Source organism: Phacochoerus africanus, chromosome 3 (genome assembly GCF_016906955.1).
Source record: "Phacochoerus africanus isolate WHEZ1 chromosome 3, ROS_Pafr_v1, whole genome shotgun sequence".
NCBI classification, from domain to species: Eukaryota; Metazoa; Chordata; class Mammalia; order Artiodactyla; family Suidae; genus Phacochoerus; species Phacochoerus africanus.
In genome coordinates, this window is record NC_062546.1 from 31,181,244 (window position 1) to 31,194,396 (window position 13,153).

The 13,153-nt window shown below is 41.1% G+C and overlaps 1 protein-coding gene and 1 pseudogene across 1 annotated transcript in view; both read left to right on the forward strand.

Annotated features, from left to right (window-relative positions):
- ATRN (attractin) overlaps positions 1 to 13,153 on the forward strand; it is a 180,860-nt gene that overhangs the window by 154,759 nt on the left and 12,948 nt on the right. The window contains exons 26-27 of the mRNA XM_047771508.1: positions 5,625 to 5,703; positions 9,246 to 9,353. Coding sequence (XP_047627464.1) covers positions 5,625 to 5,703; positions 9,246 to 9,353 — 187 coding nt within the window. The remainder of the gene's footprint in view (positions 1 to 5,624; positions 5,704 to 9,245; positions 9,354 to 13,153) is intronic.
- LOC125122768 (60S acidic ribosomal protein P1-like) lies at positions 1,186 to 2,035 on the forward strand (annotated as a pseudogene).

Genomic DNA, 13,153 nt, shown 5'->3' on the forward strand with positions numbered 1-13,153 from the left:
TTTTTTCAGATTCCACATGTCAGTGAAAGCATTTGATGTTGGTGTCTCATTGTCTGGCTGACTTCACTCAGCATGATAATTTCTAGGTCCATCCATGTTGCTAAAAATGCTGGTATTTCATTCCTCTTAATGGCTGAGTAATATTCCATTGTGTATATGTACCACATCTTCTTGATCCATTCCTCTGTCAATGGACATTTAGGTTGCTTCCATGTCTTGGCTACTGAAAATAGTGCTGCAATGAACATTGGAGTATGTGTGTCTTTGCGAGTCGTGGTTTTCTCTGGGTAGATGCCCAAGAGTGGGATTGCTGGATCAAATGGTAGTTCTATGTTTAGTTTTCTGAGGAATCTCCATACTGCTTTTCCCTGAGCAAATTAACCAGGTCCAAAATGATACACATGAAATGTAAAGGAAGAAGGCAAGGTAGCCAAATAATGAAGACTAGTTCCTAGAATACGGAAGAGAGAATTAGAGGTGGGAGCGAGGGTGGAAGGGGGAAGCTCAGGGATTCAGATAAAATATCAGTGTGAGGTAAGTTAGAAAAGGACTCCCAGACTTGGGCAAAGTGAAGAGTAAACTCTGGATCCTGATAAATCCACTAAGCCTCTTAGTGTCGTAATGAGATGACCCCCAGACTCCAGTAGGAGCCGTGTGTATAAAGAGGAGACTAATAAGGCCCATTTGCTTGCTTGCTCTGAAAATCAAATGAGGTGATGTATGTGAAAGAGCTGTGTGCTTGGGAGTGATACGGTAGTGTGGTCAGGACGATGACTATTTGTTAGTGACTCACATTGTAAAAATCGGCGTGGCTGGGGCTAAAGGTACTTTACAGAGTAGCATTTGGATGAGGATGAAAAAGAGAAGCAGGTGGAAGTTCACTTGTGGTTAAGGATGTGGCATTGCCACAGCTATGGTGCGAGTCGCAACTTTGGCTCAGGTTCAGTCTCTGGCCCAGGAACTTTCACATGCCGTGGATTCAGCCAAAAAAAAAAAAAAGAAGGAGTTCCTGCTGTGGCTCAGCAGGTTAAGGATCTGGCATTGTTTCTTCAGTGGCCTGGGTTTGATCCCCAGCCTTGGTTAAAGATCCAGCTTTGCTGCAGCTATGGCACAGATCACAGCTATAGCTCAGATTCGATCCCTGGCCCAGGAACTTCCACGTACTGCGGATGCAGCTGAAAAAGAAAAAGAATAGGAGAAGCAGGGGATGTCCTGCTGCCTGACCAGAAGGAGGGACAGTAATGGGAACTCCTGACAAAGGCAAGATAGGTTTTCATAACACTTTAAGTTACCTGAACTTCTGCTAAGACTCTTGCTAAATTGACAGCCAATTTTGACAAGCCTGTGACTTGTTGATCAGTTCATTTTCTGGAAGATGGAAGTGATATGGGGTCCTGCCGCTCTGGATCTAATCCAGACTAGAATGGTGAAGTGCATATCACAGGACCTTGGGAAGAAGCAGCAGTGACTCTGTGTTTAGACTGGCTAGGAGGTCATATCCAGGCCAAGAAATGAATATGCAGTATTATAAAGGGTAGACTTGTAAGGGCAGGAAAAAATACCCATTATTTAATGGCCTTACCCTCTGGAAGGAAAGTTAAGTATCAGAAATTGGGGTGGGGCCCTCACTTCATCCAGCAACCAGCACACACCTAGCAGCCCTCCTTCCCCCCTCAGCACTCGCCCATGGCCTCCATCTGGGAGCTGGCCTACATCTACTCCGCCCTCATCCTGCACGATGAGGTGACAGTCCCGGAGTATAAGATCAATGCCCTCATTAAATCAGCCAATGTAAATGTTGAGCCTTTCTGACCAGGCTTGTTTGCAAACGTGCTGGCCAGTGTCAACATTGAGAACCTCATCTGCAAGGTAGGGGCCGGTGGACATGCCCTGTCAGCTAGTGCTGCACCAGCAGGAGGTCCTGCCCCTCCACCACTGCTGCCCCAGCTGAGGAGAAGAAAGTAGATGCAAAGAAAGAAGAATCTGAGGAGTCTGATGATGGCATGGGCTTTGGTCTTTTTGAGTAAACCTCTATAATACATTCAATAATCAAAAGCTGAACTCTTGGAGTTCCCATCATGGCTCAGCGGAAACGAATCTGACTAGTATCCATGAGGACAAAGGTTCAATCCCTGGTCTCACTCAGTGGGTTAAGGATTTGGCGTTGCTGTGAGCTGTGGTGTAGGGCAGCAGCTACAGCTCAGATTCAGCCCCTAGCCTGGGAACCTCCATATGCCATTGGTGAGGCCTTTAAAAAAAAGTAAAAAAAAAAAAAAACTGAGCTCCTAAAAAAAAAAATATATATATATATATATATATATGTATACACACACACACACACACACGTAAAACAATTGATGAGAGGGACTGCAATAAGATGAAAACAAAGTCATAGCCCCACCTGTTCCCAGATTTCTAGGGGAAAAAAAGAAGGGAGGGGTATCAGGGAGAGCCACCCTCTTGAAATAACTAGTAAATTCTTCATTGTTGTGTTACTCTAGGAAAAATCACGCACATATCAGTTTTGAGGGATGATCATTGTGTATCGATACGTGGTTTGTGTCTCAGAAAAACAGGAACAGGTGGAAGGAACTGGGTCGTGGGTGCTTCTGACAGGTCCACCTTGAAGACAAAAGCCCACCAAGGCCTGGGGGGCAGGGCCCAGACCTTCCCAGTGGTGCCATTTCACAGCTCTGTGTTGAGGACAGTCCAAGAGAGGCCTCTAAGTGACACCAGCGTCCTCACCTCTAAGGCCAGCCCTGTATTCAGCTGCAGTCGCAGCATCTTGACCAGTGCATCTGTTTCATGTTCTTCCATGTGGATTTGCTGCCTCCTTGTGTTTGTTAGATAAAAATAACAAAAAGCAGGATTATGGGGGGGGGGGGGGTAAAAGGATTGTGGATAGAAATCATGAAAGACTGAGAAGATTATTCTTCTCAGACTCCTTGACTGCTTCTTCCTGGTCTCCCCAGCTTCTCAGTGTTAGAGTGTCCCCAGGACCCTCTTCTCCATTTGTATTCCCTCCATTTGTATTCCTTCCCTCATCCAGATTCATTACTTCGAACACCACATGTATGCTGGTGGCTCTCAAATGCTGTCTTCCGCCCAGACCTGGCACCCAGTGCCCAGGCTCATAGCTGCTCCCGATTTCATAGAACTCACCATGTCTACAACTGAACTCTGCTGCGTCAAACCTGCTCCACCCAGAGCCTTTCCCATCTTGGTTGATGGCAAGTTCCTTAGATCAAAACCCCGACTTCTCTCTGTTTTATATCCTACATCCAGTCCATCAGGAAATCCTATTGTCTCCACCTTCAAGTCATGTCCAGATTCCAAAGTGCTTTTCGCACCCCTGCTACCACCATCCTGGGAGCCACCCTCACTTCTCACCTAGACTCCTGTTCTTTCTATTCCTGCCATTGCCTCCTTAATGGTCTCTTCAGCATAAGTTAAATCATGGCACGTCTCTGCACTGGCTCATCTCAGAGAAATCCAACACCCTTACAGTGCCTGGAGGGCCCTCATGATCTTCCCTCCCTTTACTTCTGTGTCTTTATCCCTGGCCTGACTCTTGCACTCCAGCCACAATGGCCTCCTGAGGTTCCTCACAAAATCCTAGTCACATCCTTGCCTCAGGCTTTGCACAGGCACATTTCTGCAGACATCCACAAGTCACCTCCCACACATCCTCCAAGTCTTTGCTCAGATGTCACCATCTCAAGAATTAAGGCCCACCCACTCTGACTTTTCTGCTGTAGAATGCCATTGCCTCTTCTCAACTCCCTTACCCTTAACATCTTTTTATTTGTGTAGCATTAACTCCCTTCTGACATGCTCTATAATTTGCTCACTTATTTTCATTTACTATTTGCTTCCATCTACTGAAATATAAACTCCATGGGAAAGGTGATCTTTTTGTTCTGTTCATTGGTATATTCTGTGAGCCCAGAATAGGATCTGCCTCAGTAAAGTACTGATAAAAAGAAAAACAGAAACTGTCAGGAGTTCCCATTGTGACTTAGCAGGTTGAGAACCCGACTAGTATCCATGAGGATGTGGGTCCAATCCCTGGTCTTACTCAGCGGGTCAAGGATCCGGTGATGCCACAAGCTACAGTGTAGGTCACGGATGCGGCTCGGATCTGTTGTTGGTGTAGGCGGGCAGCTACAGTCCGGATGTGACCACTAGCCTAGGAATGTCCATATGCTGCAGGTGCAGGCCTAAAAAGGCAAAAAGGAAGGAAGGAAGAAAGTGTCAGAGAGGAGGGATCAACAGTGTCAAGACAGTGAGGAGGCCCAGCAGGATAGGAACTGAAGACTTTCCACTGAGTAATGACCCTGGGGGACTTCTCTTTTGTTAGAATACCCCTTGGAGGGGTCTGTACTCTTGTGTCTCTTGGGAAAAGCGGTGGGCTGAGGGTGGCTTAATTTCTATTTCCAAAAAGGCAGAATCTCAGTCCTCTTAGCACCTTAGAGGGCCTGCCTCTAGCCAGCCTGGGAGGCCTGTCTTCAACACTGTGTGTGCTCAGTCTGCCTTTCGCAAAGCCAGCCCCATCCTGAATACCCAGAGCTCAGCAAGAGGGTATCTGACTGCACGGTGCCTGCCTGTGTCTGTTTGTAACACTCTGGAACAGTACTCTCTAGAAAGCCCCTTTCACAATTTAATGAGTGAAAATACCAGCTTTAAAATTATTTAAGCAGTTACCTAGGAGGTTTATCTGTTAGGATTATTAGTCCTTTTCATCTGAAATCACTCATTCTCTTTGCTGTCACAGTAGCTTTTCAAACCATTCAGTGCCTGGTTTACACTTGAGCGAACATTGAAATCATTTCCAGTTACAAGACCACTGGGACTCCGTCTCTCTTGATACTTTTAAGAAAGTTGGGGGGGAAAGAAGGAATTCCCACTGTGGCTCAGAGAGTTAAGAACCTGATTAATGTCCATGAGGATGCAGGTTCGATCCCTGGCCACGCTCAGTGGGTTAAGGATCTGGCATTGCCATGAGCTGTGGTGTCATAGATGCTGCTCAGATCCTGCTTTGCTGTGGCTGTGGTGTAGACTGGCAGCCGAAGCTCCAGTTCAACCCCTAGCCTGGGAGCTTCCATATGCCACACATACAGCCCTTTAAAAAAAAAAAAAAAGTATTTACTTTGTAAAAATATAATTGAATATCCATTATGACATATAAATTTATTGTTTACTTCTTCCTTGTGAAACGCTGGTTGTTACTTTGATAATTTTCTCGTTTTTTAGACTTTGCAATAAATGTCTGCTAATATGATTAAATAGCATGCTTATTACTTTTCGTAATTATCATAGCATTATTTTCCTTGTCTGGGATAAGCCATGAGGGGCCATTCCGATAAAGGCCTGGTGGGAGGTCCAGGCTCTCCTCCCAGAGTACACTGTGGAGACAATTCTGTCCAGTGTTTGGGTCGAGAAGCCCAGCTTATCAGTCTTCTCACACTGTTCCCTGTGAACCTGGACACAATTGTGATGACTCATCACAAAGGAGCTTGGAGTTGGTCTTTGGGGGATTGTCTTGCTTCCTGTCTTGAGGTGTGGGTGGCGGCGTGCTGATTCTGGGGACTGGGCTAATAACTTGGTCCTTTCCTTTCTCATAGTTGTTTCCTCTCTTTGCTCCTGGTGGCTGCTGTGGTTTGGAAGATCAAACAAAGTTGCTGGGCTTCCAGACGTAGAGAGGTAAGTCTCAGTGGATAAAGATTAACGAATCCCTGCAAGAGCTTTTTCCTTCCTAGTTCTCTTCAGCAAGCCGCTGTTAGCTATTTAGTGATAATTGATGGACATAGCTACAGAGACAGTGATGCTGCTTGCTCCGCGTGTATGGTCCGTGGACTTCAATAAGTGCTATATATGGTATAGTTAATTCTGCATCACATGGTTTTTAACTTTCTCAAAGGAAACTTTTAGAATTGTGTTGACTTACAGCTGTCAGTTTTACCCTTCCTACCAGAAGCTGGATCCTCAGCTCAGGCTGGAGATCTGAAGGCTTATTATAAGTCACACAGCCTTTGTAAGAGCCTTTCATGAGAATGAGAGTAAAACCAGCCACATAAGCATCTCAGAAGTTTCTCATTGTTCAAGAAAATGACAGATAGCTTTTAAAAAAAAAAATCCTGGGAATTGCCGGCTGCAGTGGTTCAGGCTGCTGTGGAGGCACAGGCTCAATCCCCAGCCTGACGCAGTGGGTTAAAGGATCTGGTGTTGCCACAGGTGCAGCCTTAAAAAAAAGAAAGAAAAATAAATTAAGCGATTAAAGTGGTAAGTTTTTAAAAATCGTGATTCATTTTATGCATACAAACCTTGAAACCAAAACCTGAGAAAGGAAGCACCAGAAAGTAGAGACCAGTTGCATAACAACTATATGTGCAGCAGTCTAATTTACCAGTATAGTAAAAGGATCATTTCATACCAGAAAACCTACTAGGATATGTTATATCCGTGGGTCAAAAATAAAATCTAAATTTTTAATAGTGGCCAAGTAATCATTTACTGATATCAATTCTCATTCCTGCTTTAAAAACAAAACTCATAGTAAATTTAAAAATAATATTTCCTTAACACTTGGAAGAATATCCAGGTAACTAACATCACCCATGATGAAAAAATACTAGAAGTAGTACCCAGTAAAAATTCAGACAAGTTAGTCATATTAAGAACTAACATTTGAGTTTCTACTGTGGCACAGTGGATTAAGGATCCAGTTGTCTCTGTGGCAGTGCAGATTTGATTCTTGGCCCAGTGCAGTGGGTTAAGGATCTGACAATGCCCAAGCTGTAGTGTATGTCACAGCTGTGGCTCAGATTTAGTCCTTGGCCAGGGGATTTCTGTATGCTGGGGGGTTGGCTTAAAAAAAAAAAAAAAAAAAAACCTGACATTTGAGCATTTCCAAATTGCAGGCACTGTTCTAAGAGGTTTTATACAGATTAATTAATTAAATCCTCACAACAATCCTATGAAATAGTTATTAACACCAGTCCTATTTCACAGGTAAGGGAACTGAGACTCAGAGAGGCACAGTAATTTGCTGATCTTTACACACCAAGCTGGGCTGTAACCTTAGGACTGCTGTCTCCACAGACCATGTTTCTAATCATCACATGGTCCCCAGAGTCACTTAGCTTTGTTCTGGATATTAAGCCTTTGCACTAAGAGAAAGAGAAATGTTTTGTTACTTTTGGAAAGAGGATGAAATTATTATTTTTTAGATAAGATTATCGAAACATAGAGATTTGCCTGCATAAAAATTAATACTTAAGTATATCAAAATAAACAGGGAGTTCCCATTGTGGCCCAGCAGGTTAAGAACCTGACTAGTATCCATGAGGATGTAGGTTCGATCCCTGGCCTTGCTTAGTGGGTTAAGGATCAGGGGTTGCCACAAGCTGCGGAGGTCACAGATATGGCTTGGATCTGACATTGCTGTGGCTGTGGCTGTTACATAGGCCAGCAGCAACAACTTTGATTCAGCTCCTAGCCTGGGAACTTCCATATGCTGTAGCTACCGCCCTAAAAAGACAAAAATAAATAAATAAATAAAAATTAAAAATAAACAAATGAATACCATAGAAGACAAACAACCACCTGAAAAATATTTGCAACATACATAAAAGGAAATAAGATAAAACACCTGCTAGAAAAGAGATTTTCCCAAAAAATACGCTTTTATTACAGTTGATCAGCCAATAAACTAAACTTTTACCTTTGTGATTTAAAATGTCTCTATTACTGTGAACCTGACTATTCAGAATATAGTTTATCTTTTCTAAAATGTCAGTCATGGTTTATTCCTCTCAGAACTGTAGAAAAAGTGATTTATGTTCTTTATAACAACAAAAATAAAGTAGCTAATACAGCTTAAGCCCTTGCAACATACCAGGTCCTGTTTTAAATGCCTTTACTCACATTATCTCCTGCACTCATCATAAAGGAACCAGAATGGGAACTGGAGTCGGGTAGGCACTCTGTCTCTCTGTGGCTTCACACTTACACTAAAACAGGTGGGAGTTCCCGTTGTGGCTCAGCTGAAATGAACCTGACTGGTATCCATGAGGATGCGGGTTCTATCTCTGGCCTCACTAAGTGGGTTAAGGATCTAGCGTTGCCCTGAGCTGTGGTGTAGGTCACAGACTCAGCTAGGATTTAGAGTGGCTGTGGCGTAGGCTGGCAGCTGCATCTCCAGTTTGACCCCCAGCCTGGGAAATTCCATATGCCATGGGCACGGCCCTAAAAAGCAAAAAAAAAAAAAAGAAAAAAAGCACAGATCCCAAAGTAGGGTTGTTATTGTGTGTCTTTGTTGAATAATTGGTCCAATAGTTTTATGAGATGTAGGTATGTGATTATTGATATTTTAATAAGATGTTTAATATAAAAAACACCCTTCTAAAACAGAGCTATGACCTGTCCAGCCCAAGATTCTGTCTCCAAAAGCAGTCCCAAGGGAGTAGTTGAAGTATAAAGTTTGAGTGGTTGCCTTCTGCAGCATGACCTCAAAGCTTCAGCGACATCCCACATCTCTAACATTGATACATGCTTGACCCACACCATGTGCTTGGGTTAGTGCCGAACACATGGCATCTCATTTAATTTTACTGACATTCTTATGGGGTTAAAAATCCATTACAGAGAGGAGGGAACTGAAGCCCAGAGATTTTAAACACCTTTGTTAGGGTCATACAGCTGGAGAATGTTGGAGCAGGTATTCATATCCAAGTCCCCCTTATCCATAGCCCCCACTTATCCCTCTGCTCTGCAGAACTTCATGTTTATTTATGTGTTTAGCTTTTACCACCTCTCTAAATAAAGAGCTCTTTGAGTTCCTATCTACTGTGTACCAAAGGACAGGTTTTGTTACTGTGTAAATACTTGGTTCAGTTTTCAGCAGGAAAAAAGAAACCCTGGCTTTTATCTAATAATAAAAGTATGAGGAGGTAGGATAATTTATTTTATGTATTTAACAAGCAGGCATCATTGCATTATATCCATCAGTACGTTAGTATGTATCTCTAACAGATAGGAATTTTTTCTTTAATCTAACAAGCACAGCCAACAAAATTAAAAAGTTAATAATAATCCATATCAAATTATCCCCAACTGTCTCAAAAATATCATTTTGGATTTGATTAGTTTGAATCAAGGAGGATAAAGTATTTTGAATATGTGGTATTCTCTAATAAAATCCCCTCCGTCCTCTTTGCATTAATGGTTGCTGTATTACTCATCAGCAACTTCTTCGAGAGATGCAGCAGATGGCCAGTCGTCCGTTTGCCTCTGTGAACGTTGCCTTGGAAACAGATGAAGAGCCTCCTGATCTTATTGGGGGGAGTATAAAGGTGAGATTGTAATTCAGAAGCCCCTTTAATTTATCAGAGTTAAGTCTGGGGAACCAGAGAGAGCAAGAGCCTCATCCTGTTGCCTCTTAGGTTGTCCCCTCTTTCTTCTTAACAATAAGTCGATACAATGAAAGTATCAGGTATTCTTTTGCTTTCATTTTCCAGTCTTTGATTCATGTTGTTAAGCTGTCTCATGTTCAGGGAATTTTAAAATATAAATAATTTGTCTGATATTCTTACAAGTTTTCTGTGGTGTAATACTTGAAAACTTGAAAATAGCTAAATTGAATCATTGTTCTTTATAAGTATTTTGGGAGATTTTTTAAAAGGGGAAAAATCATAATTGACTATGAATTCTATGGAAAATAATTCTGACCCCCACCCCAATGAAAAAGAGAGTGTTAAGGCTTTTTCTTTTAACAAAATGATGAAATATTTTAGATACTCTTGGGAAACAACTATATGTTAATGGAGATATATATGTATATATGTGTGGTGTATATATATATATTATATGTAATATGTATAAACCTGATATATAATATGTATAACATACTTAGTAAAGCATTACTGAGCTCACAGGAATTATGTGAGATATACAGGGACTTTTCTCCTTTCCCTCCTCCAGAAAAGAACAAACCATAAACCAAAACCAGAACCATGCGTGGTCTAAAGTGGTTCTAGCTTGGTAACACATCACATCTCCCAGCTGAAATAGATGCAGATCCTGCCTTAGGGGAAACACCTGATTCAGACATGTAGGATTTCTACAGATAAAGACCAGGCAATCAACAGTCACCAAGGATGAGAGAGAAAAGCCACCATGAATAAGAGTCAGCAGAAACAACGTAATTGACATCTAACAAATATAGCTCTGTGTGAAATGTTTAAAGAAATAAAAGATGGACTCATAAAGATAAGGAAGCCCTGAGAATCAAGAATGGCCAAGCAGATCTGAAAAAGAACCAACTGGAACTGTTAGAAATGGAAAAATATAGTAGTTGAAAATTTTTAAATAGCTCAGTTTTTTTTAATGTTTTAAATAACATTTTTAAATGTCAAGCAGCACATGAGACACATGAGAGCTCTTGAACTGGAAGATGACTGAAGAAATTACATAGAATGTAGAACAGAGAGACAAGGAGATGGAAAACATGAATGATAATAAAATATAGAGGGTAGAATGAGAAGGCCATTTGTGTATATGTATATATATATATACATACATACACACACACATACACACACACACAGATATATATATATATATATATATACACACATATATACATATACATAAATAAATCACAGTCCCAGAACAAATGAAGGGAGGAGAGGCCGTATTTAAAGAGATAATAGCTGAGAATTTTCCATAACTGATGAAAGACTTGATTATACATATTCTAACAAATGTATCATAAGCAGGAGTAAGGAGAGAAAGCAGAGGGAAGGCAGGAGAGAAAGAAAACTACAGTTGGATTTATCTTAGTGAAACTGAAGAACTCCAAAGACAGAGAACATCTTAAAAATTAGCCAGAGCAAAGAAGAGATAAAACTGTCACTGTATGCAGACGACATGATACTATACATAGAAAACCCTAAGGACTCAACCCAAAAACTACTTGAACTGATTAATAAATTCAGCAAAGTAGCAGGCTATAAGATTAACATTCAGAAGTCAGTTGCATTTCTGTATACCAGCAATGAAATATTAGAAAAGGAATACAAAAATACGATACCTTTTAAAATTGCACTTCACAAAATCAAATACCTCGGAATACACCTGACCAAAGAGGTAAAGGACCTATAGGCCGAGAACTATAAAACTTTAATCAAAGAAATCAAAGAAGATGTAAAGAAATGGAAAGATATTCCATGTTCCTGGATTGGAAAAATCAATAGTGTAAAAATGGCCATACTACCCAAAGCAATCTACAGATTCAATGCAATCCATATCAAATTACCCCTGACATTTTTCACAGAACTAGAACAAACAATCCAAACATTTATATGGAACCACAAAAGACCCAGAATCGCCAAAGCAATCCTGAGAAACAAAAACCAAGCAGGAGGCATAACTCTCCCAGACTTCAAGAAATACTACAAAGCCACAGTCATCAAAACAGTGTGGTACTGGTATCAAAACAGACAGACAGACCAATGGAACAGAATAGAGAACCCGGAAATAAACCCTGACACCTATGGTCAATTAATCTTTGACAAGGGAGGCAAGAACATCAAATGGGAAAAAGAAAGTCTATTCAGCAAGCATTGCTGGGAAACCTGGACAGCTGCATGCAAAGCAATGAAACTAGAACACACCCTCACACCATGCACAAAAATAAACTCCAAATGGCTGAAAGACTTAAATATACGACAGGACACCATCAAACTCCTAGAAGAAAACATAGGCAAAACACTCTCTGACATCAACATCATGAATATTTTCTCAGGTCAGTCTCCCAAAGCAATAGAAATTAGAGCAAAAATAAACCCATGGGACCTAATCAAACTGAAAAGCTTTTGCACAGCAAAGGAAACCCAAAAGAAAACAAAAAGACAACTTTCAGAATGGGAGAAAATAGTTTCAAATGATGCAACCGACAAGGGCGTAATCTCTAGAATATATAAACAACTTATATAACCCAACAGCAAAAAAGCCAATCAATCAATGGAAAAATGGGCAAAAGACCTGAATAGACATTTCTCCAAAGAAGATATACAGATGGCCAACAAACACATGAAAAAATGCTCAACATCTCTGGTTATAAGAGAAATGCAAATCAAAACTACCGTGAGATACCACCTCACACCAGTCAGAATGGCCATCATTAATAAATCCACAAATAACAAGTGCTAGAGGGGGTGTGGAGAAAAGGGAACCCTCCTGCACTGTTGGTGGGAATGGAAACTGGTACAGCCACTATGGAGAACAGTTTGGAGATACCTAAGAAATCTATACATAGAACTTCCATATGACCCCGCAGTCCCACTCTTGGGCATCTATCTGGACAAAACTCTACTTAAAAGAGACACATGCACTCGCATGTTCATTGCAGCACTATTCACAATAGCCAGGACATGGAAACAACCCAAATGTCCATCGACAGAGGATTGGATTCGGAAGGTGTGATATATACACACAATGGAATACTACTCAGCCATAAAAAAGAATGACATAATGCCATTTGCAGCAACATGGATGGAACTAGAGAATCTCCTACTGAGTGAAATGAGCCAGAAAGACAAAGACAAATACCATATGATATCACTTATAACTGGAATCTAATATCCCGCACAAATGAACATCTCAGAAAAGAAAATCATGGACTTGGAGAAAAGACTTGTGGCTGCCTGATGGGAAGGGGAGGGAGTGGGAGGGATCGGGAGCTTGGGCTTATCAGACACAACTTAGAATAGATTTACAAGGAGATCCTGCTGAATAGCATTGAGAACTTTGTCTAGATACTCATGTTGCAACAGAACAAAGGGTGGGGGAAAAAATGTAATTGTAATGTATACATGTAAGGATAACTTGATCCCCTTGCTGTATAGTGGGGAAAAAAAAAAAAAGAACTAGCAATACAAAAATTAGCCAGAGCACAAAAAGATCACTACCATGTGGTGAAACTGGAACCCTTGTATACTGTTAGTAGGAATGAAAATGATGCAGCTGCTGTGAAAAAAAAAAAAAAAATGTATTTCTCTTCCTCAGAAAAGAAAAATAGAATTATTAGATGATCCTGCAATTCCATTTCTGGGTGTGTACCCAAAAGAATCAAAAGCAGAGTCTTGAAGGT